We start from the raw sequence: 17,435 nt of genomic DNA, 5'->3' as shown, positions 1-17,435 counted from the left end.
AAGCTGGAACTGGAGTGAGGGAAAGAGGAGTCATCATCCAGATCAGACTGCCATTAGCAGTCCAGACACCAGTGAAGATGAAGAGGACGACACTAATTGGATGTTTTTTCATTTTCTTGTTTACTCAGAAAACTAAACTGTTACTCTAGAATTGCATATAAATGGTTTATGCACCATTTAAACAATTGTCATATATTTATGTTACTACTTATAACCACATATGAAACGTTGTACTTGATTCCATATATTTCCCACGCTGTACATGTTTGTCTTTAAAATAATGCCACATGCTGTTTGTTTGATGTACTAGAAAAATGAAGGACAATAAATTAATATTGAGTACAGTGGTGTCTCTAACTTATATAAGTTAGAGATGTAAGAAATAGAGATATCAGAAATATCTCTAACTTATAAGGGAAATATAAGGGAATTTACAAAATGTCTTACTTGCAGGAACCCAAAGAAGTGTTTTTGTGATAAACAAGTGTTTTAATTTGTACCAAAATAAAATTTAACTGAAGTATAAAAAAGGGCATGTCTTTTACGTCGTGCGTTTGCTTTTTTCTGCCTGCAAAGTCTGTAACATCTGGAGAAATTACTTTCTTTAAAACGCTTGTCTTGTGATATCTTGTATAATGTTCACATATGTCCGCTAGGGGGAGCGCGTTGGCCACAGTTGGACAATTTAAATTGCAGTAAGGTATTTTTTTCTTGTGTAATCACGTTTTATTTTTATACCCCAGTGTTAATCCAGTCTTTGCATGTATTCCCTGGAAGATGCATTTGACTTTAATTGATTCAGTATTTATAATTCCTTATATCGTAAATACTGCATTGGTAATATGATGTATATATTAGTGCTGTCAAAATTATCGCGTTAATTGTTAAGATCAACGTGAAATGTTTAATGCATTAAAAAAATTTAACGCTGATTTTGTTTTTTTATTAATTTCCTGTAATCTAAGACCTTTAAATTCATGAGCACCTCTGGAGGAGGGGGCAACAGTGTGCTATGCTGGCGTTTGGCCTGACAGAAATGATTAGAAGAAGAAGAAGAAGTGACACCATGCTACTATCTAGCTAACACTAGCTAACACACGCAAGCATGGACGAGGGCGGACTTTTGGGTGGAAAGTTTCTCTTTAAGAAGTTGCCTGATGGCTTGTTGGACAAAACGAGAGTAAGATGCACAATTTGCAACGCTGTATTCAAGTACCACAGAAGCAGTTCATCACTGGCGTATCACCTGAGAGCAAAACACCCAACTGAATCCACCTCTACGGGACCTCGCCAGTCTACGGTTCAGGAGTATGGTGCTTGTGGACGAATAACAAAAAATGTGAGAGAAAAGGTAACCAATTCCTTGGTTGTTTGGATAGCTAAAAACTGCCGACCAGTTAGCATAGTAGAAGATGATGGACTGAGAGAAGTCATTCGTGCTGCATCAGGAGATGAGTGTTACAATCTGCCCTCGAGAGGAACCATTGTGTCGAGACTGCACACTTTGTATGGGGACCAGAGGGCTCAGCAGTCCAGCAAGCTTGTGCAAGTAAGGAATGTCGCTCTCACCGGAGACCACTGGACTTCGGTGAACAACGATAATTACTTAAAATATAAAGAATAAAAAAATGTAATTGGAGCCAGGCTATTAATAAAGTAATTGAGATTAATCGCAATTAATAACAGAAAATTGTGAGATTAGTTAGTTAATTTTTTTTAATCTATTGACAGCACTAGTATATATTTTTTTTTCCTTAAATGCGCATGTGCATCTTTTAATTTTTAATTACCCAAAAGCTGTAACCATTAATTTAGAGCACAGCTTGCATAACTTCTGGACAATATGTTTTTCACTGAGTCATGACCAACCTACACTAGCTGAGGAGTGTCACTGTATATGGACATTATTTATCCATCATACATTCATGTATGACTTAACCTGTAATACAAGTGGGAAAAATCCACTAAATATAACCTACCATACTGTCAAAACTTCTGCTTCCAGCTAAAGCAGAGATCTGAATATATCGCCCAGATAAAAAGAAATAAACTAATAATAAACGAATGGGGTGCTTTGGCTGTATGTTTTGGGTCATTGTACAGATGTCACACTGCCCCCGCCAAAAAGGATCTCATGCAGCGGAGACGGAGAGCGCTAAACCTAAGGCCCGTTTCACTACACGGGAGAAAAATCCCAGACAGCTTCAGCTGACAGAGCTGTGACGAGACGCCCATTAAGCCCGGATGACATTGATGGCATTAACTCTGTGCAGGGCAGTGATGGAACATTAAAAACTACAATTTTCATGTGTTGAGCTTAGAATGAAACCAATTTTACCTAAATTGCATGATTTAGTACTGTCAATAGCAAGGAATCAAAAAAGGTGGTTATAATGGGTTTCAATTGGTCAAAAACGGCCACGCTAGAGGCAAGAGGAACAATTTGGTGTATAGTGTATATTATCGACATTATTAAGGAGCTGATGTTGAAAATTAAAAAAAAATCTGAAAAAAATATACGCCTTTGGGAAGTTTCATTCCATTTCCATTAAGAGAAAAAAGAAAAGTGAAGTGGGCACAAATGGCCACCATAGCGCCCAGAGGGTTAAAGATATATAGCACTTTAAAATAGCCAGCACAGGACCAAAGTGCTGCACAGTAAATAAGTTAAAAACAATAGAGTATACAAAACAGCAAAAATAAAATAAAATAAAATATTTATATATTTATATATATATGCTGGGATTTGTTGACACCATGACATCATTGCATTCAGTTTTTATTCACAATTTGTTTAGTGTCCCAACTTTTTTGGAATCCGGTTTGTATATTTTATTTTATTTATATATATATATATACACATACATACATACATACATACATACATACATACATACATACATACATACACTGTGTGTCTATCTTTAATGTGTGCCTGCTTCCAGTGTTCACAACTCCTCAGTAAGTAAGTCAGCAAGTATTGGCTGTCCTAAAAGTTGCTACAACTCGCTAAATTACGTCATCGCCTCATTGGCACAATTGCTCATGCTAATGTCATTGGAACCTACCTACGGTGTAGGAGACAAAAATAACATCGTGGAAGGGACAGAAAGTGAGTGAAAAAACATCCCATTTCCAATTTATTTACAGCTACAAATTACATTTCTTTTACCAATTATTGGCTTTTTTAATGTCACAATCCCAACCCTACTCCTTTATCTGGGCTTGGACCGGCAAAGGTGACCCGAAATAGGAACTCTGGTGGAGTTACTTTGTGTGTGTGTGTTTATAAGTAGTAGTTGTGATCCACAAAACAACATAGCAGTAAAAGAAGAACTGACTGCGTTACAGTCAGTGCGGGAGCAGCGGCTTCGCTCATGCGCGATTCATTTGCAGTTTGGACGCATAGGTGAAGATCATTCCCAAGAGCCCTTTCAACGTGGGCGTGGCACCCACACTGGACCTCAGCAAGGTCAAAGTGACAGGTGTGGGAGACAGTATGTACCTCAGTGATTGTTTTTGGAAACTATAATAAACACTATTTTAGTATCCTGCTGGTCATAATAAAGAAAAAAAACATGAGCTTCTGCATATTTTGGAAGAGTTTTGAGGGATAGTAAATGGAGCTAGAAATGACCAAAAACTGCCTCCTTTAAAGACTTACTGTTGTAAAAAAGAAAAAGAAAAAATCAAATGCTCTTTGGATTTTCACGACACTGCACCAGGAGTGATTTGGTACCTAGAAGAAATCCATATACAGCAATGCCTGTTCCACATTTCACAAAAAACTACAGCAATAATGACAAAAGGCATCAAACATTTAAAGTGTTTATTGAGCAAAATAACAAACCAATAAAAAAAATATTACTTGGAATATTTGATGATGGAGGAAATCAGATTTGGCCTGAATTTCAGCTCATATGTCCACAAATGCAATGTGTTGGAAATCAAAGCGTTACCTCATATGAAGGGTTGGAGTTTGTCCTGAATGCCTTGTGAGGCAGAGGCACTTTAGACGGAGGCTCAAGATAGCAGCACGTGGCGATAACATGGGCGTATCAGCCGCATCGCCACTTAGGAAGGTCCAGTGTTTGTGTGCTGGACTGGTGTTTGCACAGAGACAGATCTACATTTTATTCCAAATCACATCTTTATTGGTTCTCATCAAGAAATCGGTCACTCAAAGTTCCTCTCAAAGAAAGGAAAATCTGAAACTCTACATTCAGCCAACAAAAACCTCGACATTCATTAAAAAGTTTAGAAATCAGTACTTGTGACTGAATAACAGAAATGTAGGAAACCATATTTGATGAAGCAGCTTTCAGGTCCACGATTGCCAAAGTCATCAGAGATTTCAGTTCATTAATACTTTAGCTTGGTTTGTTTTTTTTCTTACAGTATTCAGCCATATTTTATCTAAGCATTGAACCCTTTAAACCCACCTTCCTCTTTTATGCAATAAATAAAAATATCAAACTCAGCTGATACTCCTTAAAGTCAGATTGGTGAAAGTGTAAAAACTAAGGGAGAATTTTGGTGCCTAAAAGGCCTTAAACAACATTTGCCTTGTTGGTGAAGCAATAAAGTAAAATGTGTTTTTTCTCTGAGGAAATTTCCAAGGAGGGGTGAAGTGAAAGCACTCTGAGCCACAGCTGCTTTCAATTGTAAACAGCAAACTGATGTGGAAAAGGTTTAGCTAAAGAATAATCAGATTTCAGGTCATAAATGCAATAAAACAAACAAACAAACAAAAAAAAAAAACTACCAATAAACCGCAAATATTCATCTTTCTAGTTCTTCATTTTTTTCCTCCCTCTCAGGCTTTCGAGCTGTCAGAGTACGTGGGGAGCTTCAGTCCTCCCACTGAGTCGGGGCGCTCACACGAAGATCAGAAATGCTTCAGCTGAAATGAGAAAAGCTTCTTGTTCTGAGCACAGCTTTGTCCTCTAGTCGCCCACTCTCAGAGCGGGGCGAGCTGCTGTGATTGGCTCTCATCTTTCCACTGCCCTCCTGCGGGACACCTGAGAGTGGATATGATTGGCTGGGGGTGACTGCATGGGGGGAGGCTCCCGGGGTCAGGACTGTATTGTTCCCTTTAGGTACCACATCCCTGCGTGGCTGCTGCAGCACTCCTGAAAACCAGACAACAGGTTAGATCAGTGGACAACATCTGGTTGAAAGGCAGACGTTGAGACTCAGAACTGGGCTCACATTAAGCAGCCGGTCGATGTCAGCTTTAGACACGTCTCCAAGCTCCTGAGCCAGTCTGGCCTGGATTATGTTCCTCCTGACCCGGTAGTTCTTGGTGAACACATCATAGAGCAGCCGGCGGTGCTGCAGGGAGAACAAAACCACACAGAAGTATGAATTCAACTCTGCAGACTGCAGCTGAAACACCTGAAGTGAGCAGACTACCAACATATAACAAGGTGGTAAATACATCAGAGGGTTGCTTGGGCGCACTGGTGGTATAAAAGACATACAGAGCTTCTGGGTCTTAAGTGTGAAACTGCACAGAAGTGCCTTAAACCTTCATTCCTTCTAATGGGCACTGACTTCCAGTCCTATACAAATTTCAAGGAAAACGCCCCTCTGCCCCATGTAATCATGTTTTTAGTTTAATAGGCTCAGTCACTCATCTGAGGTCATCTTGCATAAAAGAAAAATATGGTTCACTTTGGGAAATTTTGGTCATATTATGTCTCAGAGAGGAGGCTTATCCTTGGGATTAGCTAATCACTTGTGACTGACAAGACATGAGTACGTGAGCCAAGATGGGGATGGCAGAAAATAAACAAGATACGGTGGCCAAAATGCTAAAACTGATCCCCAAAACAGGATTTTACAAACCAATGGGTGACACAGTGGCTTCACCCATCTTTTATGTACAGTTTGTAGTTAAATCTTAATATCACTAAATCAGCACATTAGGAAATATGGATAAATTGCAAGACTGGGTCAGTAGCAGCTTGTTTTTGTAACTCCTGGCAAAAGAAATGCTTTCACATGTAACAACGCATAAAAGCACAACTTGTTTGATGTAATCGGCTAAATTCAGTGGCTTGTTTTATTTCTCCTTGTTTCCAAATGCTGTGCTGAGCTAACTAAGTAGTGGCTATATGATATTTATTGGTCCCTTTTTAATTCTGCACTAGCGTTTTAAATAAATTAGCAATGCCACACACTGATTGACCAAAGCAAGTCTATGTCAGAAATCGAAGAAAACACTTCACAGAACTGCATCTTACTTTAGTGTTGCAGTCAGACGCAATCGTGGCCCACACTGAAACATCACTGATTCATTAAAAAATAATAATAATAAATGATTTTTTTAAATTCTTGTGAAGTTCAGCGATTGCTGTGAGTGTTTACCTTGTCGAAGTCCTCTCCGGTCTCCCACAAGCCAAACACCTTTTGTTCATCTGGGGCTGCTTTGGTCTGAGCAGGAAACTGAAGTTAGAGGGAAACAGAAATGTTAGGCAGGAGGATTTGATCCTTAAACCTGCTCTTAGCTCAACTGCCTGCTCAGACGGAGTCTTCTGAGATTATCTGGACTGTGTGGAGTGCTACACTCTGTAGCTGAAAAATGAAACAACAGTTCCTCTAATGATCACCTGAGTCTGGCTTCACAAACTAGCAAAACACAAATACAGAAGCTTCAAAGTGCAAACTGCAGAGACCAGCGGGTGGCTGTGTCCATCTTTGTGTACAGTCTATGTTTCAGCCATGATCTGAGTATCATGTTATGAAACAGTGTTGTTTTTCCTCATCATTTTGGTTTGAACTTTGAAAATTCTCACATCACTCTTTGACATATTTAAACAAACTAATTTGAATATGATGAATATGTAGCCAAAGGGGCAACACTTCCTGGTTTCTTTGCAGAGTACTAACGAATCATGTTGGATCAGGCTTTGGTTGTATGCAAGTGAGCACTTTGTGTGGAGGGCAAAGGAAGAGCTGCAATTGCCAAATAGCATCATAAAAACATCTGCTACTAACTGCTCTAACTACTCTTTGTTTCTTATTCTTATCTGCATTTTTAAAGAAACAAAGTCTTGGCCCAGATTACTCAAAACTACTCTTGCTGCTCATAAACCCCTGAAAATGTTGTCATCACCCTCAGAGTCTAAGTCTAGATTCTCTGTGGGTCAACAATAGGTGAGACGAGATGAGTTCAACTGTAGCTAGACACTGGTTTACAGATTGTTGCAGCTTTAAACAAAGTCTCTAGTTAATAGCCAAATGTCCCATTAAAAACCATTTTAGCAGCATGGTTCAGTCACATGTTGTTTGCTGAGTGTATATAAACTTCTCTCTGCGGTGCTGATGTTCCTCACAGATTGATCATATGCTGAAAGACTAAATTCAGTGGTCGGGCTCAAGTCAGGCCCGAGGCCCTTTACAGCATGTTCTCCTACTCGCTCGCTCCGCTGTCCTGTCTCCTCTTCACTGCACTAACTACTAAAGACCCAAACACCTAAAAATAATAATAAAGAAAAAAACCTCTTTATAGTAGCTCAAAAACAAAAATGAGGGAGGCGCCATCTAGTGGCACTATTCTGCAATTGCACTTTGCAAGTAAACTGCCTCTCTTATACACTCAACAAAAATATAAACGCAACACCTTTGTTACTGCTCCCATTCCCCATGGGATGGACGTAGAGACCTAAAATCCATTCCAGATACACAATATAACCATCCCTCCCAAACAGTGGTCACAAATCAGTCCAAATGTGTGGTAGTGGGCACATCTGCTATATTGAGATAATCCATCCCACCTCACAGGTGTGCCACATCAGGATGCTGATCTGACATCATGAGTAGTGCACAGGTGTACCTCAGACTGCCCACAACAAAAGGCCACCCTGGAATGTGCAGTTTTTTGCACTATTGGGGGTCTGGGGACCCAGAACCGGTCAGTATCTGGTGTGACCACCATTTGCCTCATGCAGTGCAACACATCGTCGCATGGAGTCTATCAGATTGTCAATTGTGGCCTGTGGAATGTTGGTCCACTCCACTTCAATGGCTGTGCGAGGTTGTTGGATATTCGTGGGAACTGGTACACGCTGTCGTATACGCCGGTCAAGCACATCCCGAACATGCTCAATGGGTGACATGTCCGGTGAGTATGCTGGCCATGCAAGAACTGGGACATTCTCAGCTGCCATCTGCCCTGAACAATGTGAACCATGATTCATCCGTGAAGCGCACACTTCTCCAACGTGCCAGACGCCATCGAATGTGAGCATTTGCCCACACAAGTCTGTTACGGCGACGAGCTGGAGTCAGGTCAAGACCCCGATGAGGACGACGGGCATGCAGTTGAGCGTCCCTGAGACGGTTTCTGACAGTTTGTGCAGAAATTGTTTGGTTGTGCAAACCAATTGTTCCAGCAGCTGTCTGGGTGGCTGGTCTCAGACGATCTTGGAGGTGAACCTGCTGGATGTGGAGGTCCTGGGCTGGTGTGGTTACACGAGGTCTGCGGTTGTGAGGCCGGTTGGATGTGCTGCCATATTCTCTGAAACGCCTGTGGAGACGGCTTATGGTTGAGAAATGAACATTCAATGCACGGGCGACACATCTGGTTGACATTCCTGCTGTCAGCATGCCAGTTGCACGCTCCCTCATTGCTTGTGGCATCTGTGGCATTTTGCTGTGAGACAAAACTGCACATTCCAGGGTGGCCTTTTGTTGTGGGCAGTCTGAGGTACACCTGTGCACTACTCATGATGTCAGATCAGCATCCTGATGTGGCACACCTGTGAGGTGGGATGGATTATCTCAATATAGCAGATGTGCCCACTACCACACATTTGGACTGATTTGTGACCACTGTTTGGGAGGGATGGTTATATTGTGTATCTGGAATGAATTTTAGGTCTCTACGTCCATCCCATGGGGAATGGGAGCAGTAACAAAGGTGTTGCGTTTATATTTTTGTTGAGTGTATATCATGTGGCCTGAGAATGCCTCGGGATCCTCTAGGAGGAGCTGCGAAGCACTGATGGGGAGAAGAATGTGTGGGATATCCTGCTTAGTCTGCCTCCAGCACAACCAAACTGTGTTTAAGAGGAAGATGATGGATGGTTAGAAGTTATTATGTAGATGTTTAGATAAAAGTCCACTAAACCAGACTCCAGATGTTCGGATTAGCCATTTCTACTCTTGCACAGCAACAGCCAAAACATTTCTGTGATAATTTTGTGCATTTCATTCCAATAAACGACATACAAAAAAAGACTCACAGGCACCATTATCTGTTTGCACTGTTGGCTGAGCAGTATGGCGTCCTGTAGCATGTGATCTGAGATGGAGTGGAAGACGCTCCGGCCGACCGGTATGGACGCCACGTGGAGGTTAAACAGCCTCTTCAGCTCATTCAACGTGATCACAAAATGCTTCCGGAAAGTCTTTATCACAAAGTCCTGCAGCTCCGGGGACGCCGTGTTGGCGGGACTCCCTCCGTTGGTGTGATCAAAGTCGGGGGAGGTGGCACTGGGGTAACCATTGAGAGAACCGTTGGGGATTGAGGAGGAGCAGGATGTGTCCATTGGCTCGTCTTCACTGTTGCTGACGGGCTCCTGTTTGATGTGGATGCTGCTTCCTGCGCGTCTGTCCTCCAGGTCCTTCTGCAGAGTCGACTGGTTTTCTTGCACTCGCTCCTGAGCCATCTTCAGACGCTGTTGCCCGCTGATGTGGACAGGATCTAGAAAACACCGCATAGATCACTTGAATAAGCTCCGCAGAGTATACCGATATCATTTCAGGGGTGTTTGACAAAATGTAACTCAGTACAAACCAGGCTGAGCGGACTTCTTTGGCACAAAGTCTTCTTTAGAGAAATTAAACACCTTTTCCAGCCTTCGGGAAAATAAACAAGCCAGATTATTCCACTGCAGCAAAAACATTTAATAGTGCTAAACTACTGATGTGCTGCCCTTTCAACGTGTCGCTTACTTGCTCTGGATGCCAAGCCACAACATGTTCTGCCTGTGGGCAACATCTGGGTGTTTCTTAATAAAGTCTACATCAGTAGGCAACAGGAACTCCCAGCCCCGGTTTGCCCGAGGAGCTGCCACATGTTCCAGGAACTCTTTCACGTCTTCTGGGGGAAGCTGAAGGAAGAAGGAGGAAGGTGTTAGCTCTCTTTACCTGAATGTACCGAACAACTTCAGCTTCCAGGTCACAAATGCAAAAGAAAGCAATACACTGAGGGACATTAAAGACCCAACAACAGCATCCTTCCACATCCTGATTGTCGAGGATGCAACACAACTTAAAGGACTAATTCAAAGTGCAATGAACCTCTAATTAAAAATAAATAAATAAAAAACGCAGCCTAAGCAATTAACTTTGCACAGCTACTTCTCCTGAGCCATTTCGGTTACTAACAAACAGAAACATTGAATCAAGCATCTCATTTTGGTCTCGTCCTTACTTTGATGATTGATGCAATCTCCTTTCTCATCACAGAGCGCTCCAGAGTGAACCTCCACATCTACGAAATGAAAAGATGACTTAAACTGTGCCTGTCAAGCATTATGCTGTAGCTTAATTAAAGGAGGAACAACTGAGAGAAGCTCACCACAAAGTCTCTGCCACGACAGAGCACCTCAGCAGGAACACCACTGTGAGCACTGAAGGTGTTTTTGGGATACAGAACATCACTGTGGAGGAAAATTTAAAACCCACATCAGTCATTTCCCACTCAATATAAAAACATGGAATTAGACAAGACCTGCTTGACCTGTGGTTCATTTTAACGTTTCAGTTAGATAAAAGATTCCTGGTCTTACCTCTTGATAACCCAGTTCCCCTGAACCAGCAGCGCCACCTGTTGGATGCAGCGCAGCACTGAGGTCGAGTCTGTGCCAGACGCGAGCAGGCCCATCAAATTAGCAAATGGCATTACCTTCACTGGAGAGGAGAGACAGCGAAATGAATGGTAGGATGATGATGTTGCCGTTTATGCTTTAGTGCCCCCACGTGGTACAAAGAAAAACTGCACAGGAAATGTTGAGTGCCATGGATGTTTGCATGTGTGTTAAAAAATAATAATAACAACAATACATTGTAAAAAAATTAATTTAAAAAAAAGCTGTTCTTTATCATGTTATCCTACCATTCTTCATCAGAGTCTTGACTTGCTCTCCGAGTGGCAGAGTGCGGAGCTGGGCCATAGAGAGCACATTACTGGGACCCACAGGCTTCACCCTGACAGAGAGGAAAGCAAGTTAATGATACGATTCACAGACTGTCACTGAGTTGGCATGCAGATGTACGTGCCAGAAGAGAGGGGCACACTTACACTTTCTCCTCTGCAAGAGGCGGCATCAACATCGCCAGATACTCCCTGAGAAAATGAGAGAGGAGTGAGAGAGGAGAACAGAACAGCAGCAGAACTAAAACTGCATCAACATACAGCTCATCAGTGCCTAAGAAATAAACTACACATCCAATTTAATTCAGATAATAAAAAAGCACAAGTATCAAGAAGTTATTTATTTGTACTCACTTTGGAGTTTTGACCAGTTCAGAGTTCTCCGAGGCATCCACTGACTGACAGAACAGGTACTGCCTTTCATGCTCCGAGCGCCCGCCCTGAATTCGATATTGCAAACACAAACTGCTTTATGATGATGCATAACCAGCACAAATCTCATAACGTCAGCGCTCATGAAAGGAGACAAATTCATCCCAATGGTGAGTACTCCCTCTACCTTGACTCCGTGATAGGTCAGGTGAACCCAGGGCTCCTCCGCCTGCTTCTTCTGAAGGAACTCGTATGACTGGATCCTCCTCTGTCTGGCCTGCTCCGACTCGGGACGAGCAAACCTCACCTGGAGCACGAGCAGGAGAACTTAAATCAGTGTAATTATGATAATGGATTGCATTTTCACTATTCATTCACTCTCACATTCACACACTGGTGGAGGCAAGCTACAGTTGTAGCCAGACTGGACAGACTGACAGAAGCAAGGCTGCCAACACCAGTAGGCGGTAGGGTAAAGTGTCTTTACCCTGGTCTTTACCAAGGACACAACGACCAGGACAGACAGCCCAGTAACCTTCCGGTTACAGATACGCTTCCCAACCCCCTGAGCCACGGTCGCCTGAGCTTGACCGTAAGTGTTTGTGTTTAAGCATTTACCGTAATAGCCTTGGCTTCCTCCTCAGCTTCATCCTGGGAGGAGTCTCCACCTGTACACACAAGACTCTGGTCAAATACCTGTAATCATACCTGCTCCTACCATGATGTTTGAGGAAACATCTAAAAATAAACATATAACATGCTTTAAAGCAGGGATGGGGAATTAATTTCTCCAAGGGGCAAATATTAAAAAACTGGGACTGTTGTGGAGGTCCACACCAATAAACCCTCCACAACAGTCCCAGTTTCTTATAACTGCCACTTGGAAAAATGTAAAGAAGAGCTACAAACTCATTTTATTCATTCTTAACTTCAGTAAGGATGACATTTGGCAGCCTCCCTTGTACCCTAATAGAAAAGTGTAAAATCTCAGTGAAGAGTTTCTGGGGTTTTCCCCAAGGCTGGCTGCATAGGCAGAAACTATCCTCACTAACATCTGATGCACACACACAGTCATTTTGTTCTGTAAGCAGGCATGGAATACGACAAAAATCACTCAGTTCAGGAAACATCAAGGTTTTCTAGGAGTAAACGATTAAGGTTTTCAAACAAAAGATAAACTGTGTATACTAAATAATCCTTCTCAGAATTTAATCTGGAAAACAAGAAAAGCAGGCACACCTTCATTGGCCGCCTCCCTCTCTCTGGTTTTGTTGTCGGCCTTGTCCAGGTAAGAGAAGCTGGGCCTCATCTGAAGAATTCCAGTCAGAGGTGTGACGTGAAGCTCACCTGTTAACGCCATCAATAAAACAACCAGGTCATAAATCCTACTCTGATTGGAGTGGACTCATCATAATATGTGTGGTTCAATGGCTGATTGTTTTTATCTTTTGGTGCGAGGTCACAAAGCCAAAACACAAACATGGTGCCACAATGTACTATACGGGCTGCTGAACCCGTTAATCAGGTCAGACCTTTGCGAAACACAGCAGCTGCGTATCTGGAGGTGTTGGTGGTGGCCTGGATGGAGGAGAAGGTCTGCTTGTCCATCATTTTACTAGAAAGGGGGAAAAAACTGAACAGTCAGACCAGAAGCAGGACCTGAATCAAAGAAGAATGTATAAATCAAAGAACATACGCAGAGTAGGTGTTGGTTTCGTCATAACCCGTGCCGTCCACATTTAGGGCGATTTGCTCTCCTTTACTGCGACAGTAGTTTGGACTCACTGTGTCCATGGATATTTCCAGCTCCACCTGTATAAGGAGCCGTACATAAATGATAAACAACTACAAACACCCGATTTAATGACTTTCAACATTTCTGAAAACTTGTAATACAAAAAAATCTTATCTTATAATTTAACCTGATGTAACCAATTAACTTGAGAAATTGGTGATTTCCAATACTTTAATATTTCCTCCTATTCACACATCTCCCCTGAAACAGAAACACATTTTCAACAAAACACAAAATACATCAACATCAAGTTTCTGATTACCCTTTGCTGCTTGGGTTTGATCTTAGCCGCCAAGTGGGTGACATCATCATAGGTCATGGTGGCTGGTCGCACAGGGTACTGCATCAGGGGAAAGCGGTGAACTCAATTAGTGACTCTTTGAACATTAAACATCAATCACACCCCAGACGGTCCAGATAAGTTAGAGAAACTGCTCACATGTGGGCTCGTGAGGTCGTGCTCATCAGTGCACGGGTACTACAAAGGGAAAAGCTCACCTGGAAAAGATACAGCTTATCTGCGAGGCTTTTGGCGAGGTACACGTCGATCTAGAAAAAACACAAACATAGATCAAAGTCAAACAGGCTGACGTCAGGAGCCAACAGCCAAACCAGACTTTCCTCCAAAGTTCCCGAACTCAGGGTCATAGCAGGGTGAGAGGTTGGGTACACCCTGGACAGGTCGCCAGTCTGTCGCAGGGCTAACACAGAGAGACAGACAAGTAGGGCTGCAGCATTTGAATATTTAAGTAATTCAGTTTGCCTGTCGACTCAGAAATCGAATGAAACTCACAACACACCTGGCAGAACATCATGTTATTTAGCTCGTCATATTCCAGCCACAGAAATTCTTTTGTCCATGAAACCAAAAAAGCTGCGCTTTCTTTTTGCCTCATAGTCTGATTTGTCATAACTGTTCCGTTTTGTGGTCGGCATTTCTTTGACTGCCCCTTCTTCACCCTGACCTCTCTTATTTGGCTGAGCAGAACTAAAATACCGGCGTAAATCCTGCTGCTTTTACACACGCACTCACATAAGCTCAGCGATTCTCTGCGCGATCAACCTCTCACATGTTTAAGCTTGCTGCGGGAGATTTCACTTGTCACGTTTGAATAGTAAGCTAATGAGTGATAAGACGATGTCAGAGGAATTGGTGCGCAAATTATCGTTACTCACCAATCAGTGCTGTCGCTCTCTACACACCGTTCACGCAATCGCAAAGTAAAGTGAAAGCATAAAACAAGCGCAAATTCAAACGTGATTTCAATGTCACATATTGACAGTGGCTCATCGATGTCAATGACAGAATTACTCAGCTACATTTTCGAAAGAATGCAAAAGCATTGACATATATTTTTCCTTCCTATGATAGCCCGACGGGCAGGGCTGAGATAGATTTTGGTAGCCCGACTGGAAAAAATCGCTAGCACTGGGACGTCGAGCTAGCAATTTTGCGAGCCCTGTTTTTTTCTTTGATTCTAAACATTTTGTTAGGAGAGCCTTTAAATAAATATGGCTTAGTACACCCCATGCCCTCTTTAGATTCACCTCTGTGTGCTGCAGGTATCACTGCAATACAAAGTATTAAAGTTGTCTTCAGACTTCGTTAGCAGTTAATCCGCATAATTTAATGTAACGCCTGTAGCCTCTTTGTGGTGCGTTTATGTAGACAGAGACAGCGTGTCTTTGGGCTGTGGGTCGAGCACTCTGAGAGAACATGCAAAACCCACAGAAAGATACTAAATTCGAACTCATGACCTTCTTGCTGAGAGGCAGGAGTGCCTCACAACTAACCACCGTGCCACCAAGTAAATAATAGATTATTAAAATCAGCCGTGTCTCCACTTAGTTCAAACAAATCTTTTTCCTGCTGAAAAATCAGCTGCCAGAAGTAGTCAAGCCATGATCACTAAGCAGTTAATGAACTGTGTCCCTGTCAAGTTGAAAGGCACTGTAGAACCTTCAGCACCAATTACTAAAGTACATATTTAAAGTCATTAAATATGTATGCTGTACAATCATTCCACCCTGAAAAATGATCACTTCAAAGAAATAATTAAAAGCCAAAAATTGCCAATGACGACTATATGTAAAATTCACACTACAACTATGAGTATAAACGCTGATATTTGCTGCCAGGTGATTTCATTACCTGTTAATACACCTAACAGAGACTATGCATGGAAAACACCTGGGAACTGTTTACTTCCCGTGAGGCTGTTCACACTGATAAACGCAGAACAGCAATAAAAGGTGCACAGGGCAGAAAAAATGCTGTATCATACTTTATTAGGTCAGTGAGACGTGTAATATCCTTTCACTTAAGGCTGTAAACATACCTCCTCTATAATGGGGTCGTCATCATCACCGCTGGCCATGTTGATGTGATCAGAGCAAGAAGGTGAGATGGGCAAATCTTGGGGGAGAGGGGAAGGGGGTGCAACCTGGAAAAATAAAAAACAAACTGGGTCACAGGAGCTAAATGTCCGGCTGCACACTCCTGTTACTGTTATGGAGTGGCTACACCCAGGCAGGCAACAAAGGCACCAGATGACAGGAACTTAGTGATCCTGCACATCACAGTTACATCACAGTTCAATCAGGAGGTGTCAGTATTGGTAATAGCCGATACTCTTCAATTAACTCAACAAGTAAACCATAAGATGCTAAAGTAGTCAACTTCCTATGGTGATTGTGCCGCCTGTCATGTGAAGCTTTCACGGACACACGTAAAATCCACATGATGCAACACAGCAGTAAAAGACTCCTCCTCGTGGAAACATAACCCTATCAAACACTGTGTCAAGCTAATAAAAAAAAAAGTATGACGCCAATTTACTGGCTGCCTATATAGAGTGTTTATGGTTAAGTTAGCTCCATTAGCAGCAAACCCTGCGAGCATTTATCACAGGGCCTACACAACACAGCGGGTGCTTTTTTTTAATTCCTATGTAAAAACAACACCAATATAAAGAAGATAGGATACACAGCACTAAGCTGAAGATGTCTGTTTCCTGTAAACAAACGTACAAGCAACAATATTAGCTACCAAGGCGGTAGCTAGCAAATGTAGCCTAGCGTGAGCTAGCTTAGCATGGCGTGCTTAGTTAAAATAACACAGATTCAATCAGCGGGCCTGATTTTAACTCTTCTTTATGTAAGAATAGCAGATTCCTCCCTCACCTGCACACTTCACCGTTCAGCTTTAGCTATCTCATCCGGGTGTAGCTAGCCCAGGAACGTGGTGCGGAGAGCTGCTGCTGAAGTGGAGTTTAACTCAAGACAGCTGTAGTCTACTGCTGCTGTGATACCATGTTGACTCTGCTCCACACAGACACGTGGGGAGGAGCCCGCGCCCATAATGCACAGCGAGTCCGCTTGTGTCATTATTTTAGTACGCTGTTCATTCATAACCAACTACCCCTAGGTATTACCTAGGTATTACTTGTGGACAATTTAAGTTTTCAGATAAAATTGTTTCGCGAATAGAACGGGAAAAACATATTCTGGCAGCGGTGGGATTCGAACCCACGCCCCCGAAGAGACTGGAGCCTTAATCCAGCGCCTTAGACCGCTCGGCCACGCTACCGTTGTGATAAAATACATTGAAACAGAGGCTAATAGCAAATATAAAGCCTCCTGACTATAAAGTTTGGGTTGTACCCGTTTTAAATGGACTTCAGACAAAAATGATGTAATATGAAATCCAAGGACATGCAAAATATACCCTGAAGTCTCCTGGGAAATTAAAAATTGTGTTTTTTATTATTGCACTTCTATTAAGTTCGTTTTTTGAGACTGCAGCAGCAAATACAGGATAAACGTGTCCTCAATAGACAGAGAGGAGCCGTTACAGACTTTAACTTCAAATCACGTCTGCAGCACAGAGTCAGCCTTGCTAATCAGCTTCCTAGTGTGAGTGGAGCTGCTGTTAAGACAGATAGCTACAACAAAAAAAGTGCACGTCGTACGTACGTCATCTGTTTGAAAACCTCATGTTTATTTTGAAAAAAAATTACTCTTGCCATTGTGGTCAATTAAAATATACTACAGCTTAATCTTTTTCTTAGTTGACCATCAAAATTTTCTTTCAAGGGATTT

The 17,435-nt window shown here is 42.3% G+C and overlaps 1 protein-coding gene and 1 non-coding gene across 2 annotated transcripts; both read right to left on the bottom strand.

Moving 5' to 3' along the window:
* Positions 1-4,131: 4,131 nt before the first annotated feature.
* On the bottom strand, positions 4,132-16,706 carry polr3e (polymerase (RNA) III (DNA directed) polypeptide E). Its single transcript, XM_026178310.1, has 21 exons — positions 16,518-16,706; positions 15,674-15,778; positions 13,833-13,883; positions 13,597-13,674; positions 13,236-13,351; positions 13,072-13,154; positions 12,779-12,886; positions 12,158-12,207; positions 11,727-11,846; positions 11,522-11,607; positions 11,315-11,359; positions 11,129-11,220; positions 10,803-10,923; positions 10,592-10,673; positions 10,445-10,504; positions 9,964-10,121; positions 9,806-9,867; positions 9,252-9,712; positions 6,373-6,450; positions 5,212-5,334; positions 4,132-5,132 (listed from the first exon to the last, which is right to left on the bottom strand). The coding sequence occupies exons 2-21, from the start codon at positions 15,710-15,712 to the stop codon at positions 5,076-5,078; spliced, it is 2,070 nt and encodes a 689-aa protein (XP_026034095.1). The 5' UTR covers positions 15,713-15,778; positions 16,518-16,706; the 3' UTR covers positions 4,132-5,075.
* Positions 16,707-16,841: 135 nt separating this feature from the next.
* trnal-aag (transfer RNA leucine (anticodon AAG)) lies at positions 16,842-16,923 on the bottom strand. Its single transcript has one exon. It is a non-coding gene; the product is annotated as a tRNA-Leu (tRNA).
* Positions 16,924-17,435: the final 512 nt, after the last annotated feature.

Source organism: Astatotilapia calliptera, chromosome 8, assembly GCF_900246225.1.
Source record: "Astatotilapia calliptera chromosome 8, fAstCal1.2, whole genome shotgun sequence".
NCBI classification, from domain to species: Eukaryota; Metazoa; Chordata; class Actinopteri; order Cichliformes; family Cichlidae; genus Astatotilapia; species Astatotilapia calliptera.
The sequence above is the reverse complement of the archived record's forward strand: the minus strand, read 5'-3'. Positions and strand labels throughout refer to the sequence as shown.

Excerpts from the sequence above, each read along its gene's own strand:
- polr3e (XM_026178310.1), bottom strand. The coding sequence starts at position 15,712 with ATGGCCAGCGGTGATGATGACGACCCCATTATAGAGGAG. Across the intron at positions 10,924-11,128 it reads CAAGACTCTGATGAAGAATG|TGAAGGTAATGCCATTTGCT; the intron begins GTAGGATAACAT and ends TCTCCTCTCCAG. Across the intron at positions 10,674-10,802 it reads GGGAACTGGGTTATCAAGAG|TGATGTTCTGTATCCCAAAA; the intron begins GTAAGACCAGGA and ends TTTCCTCCACAG.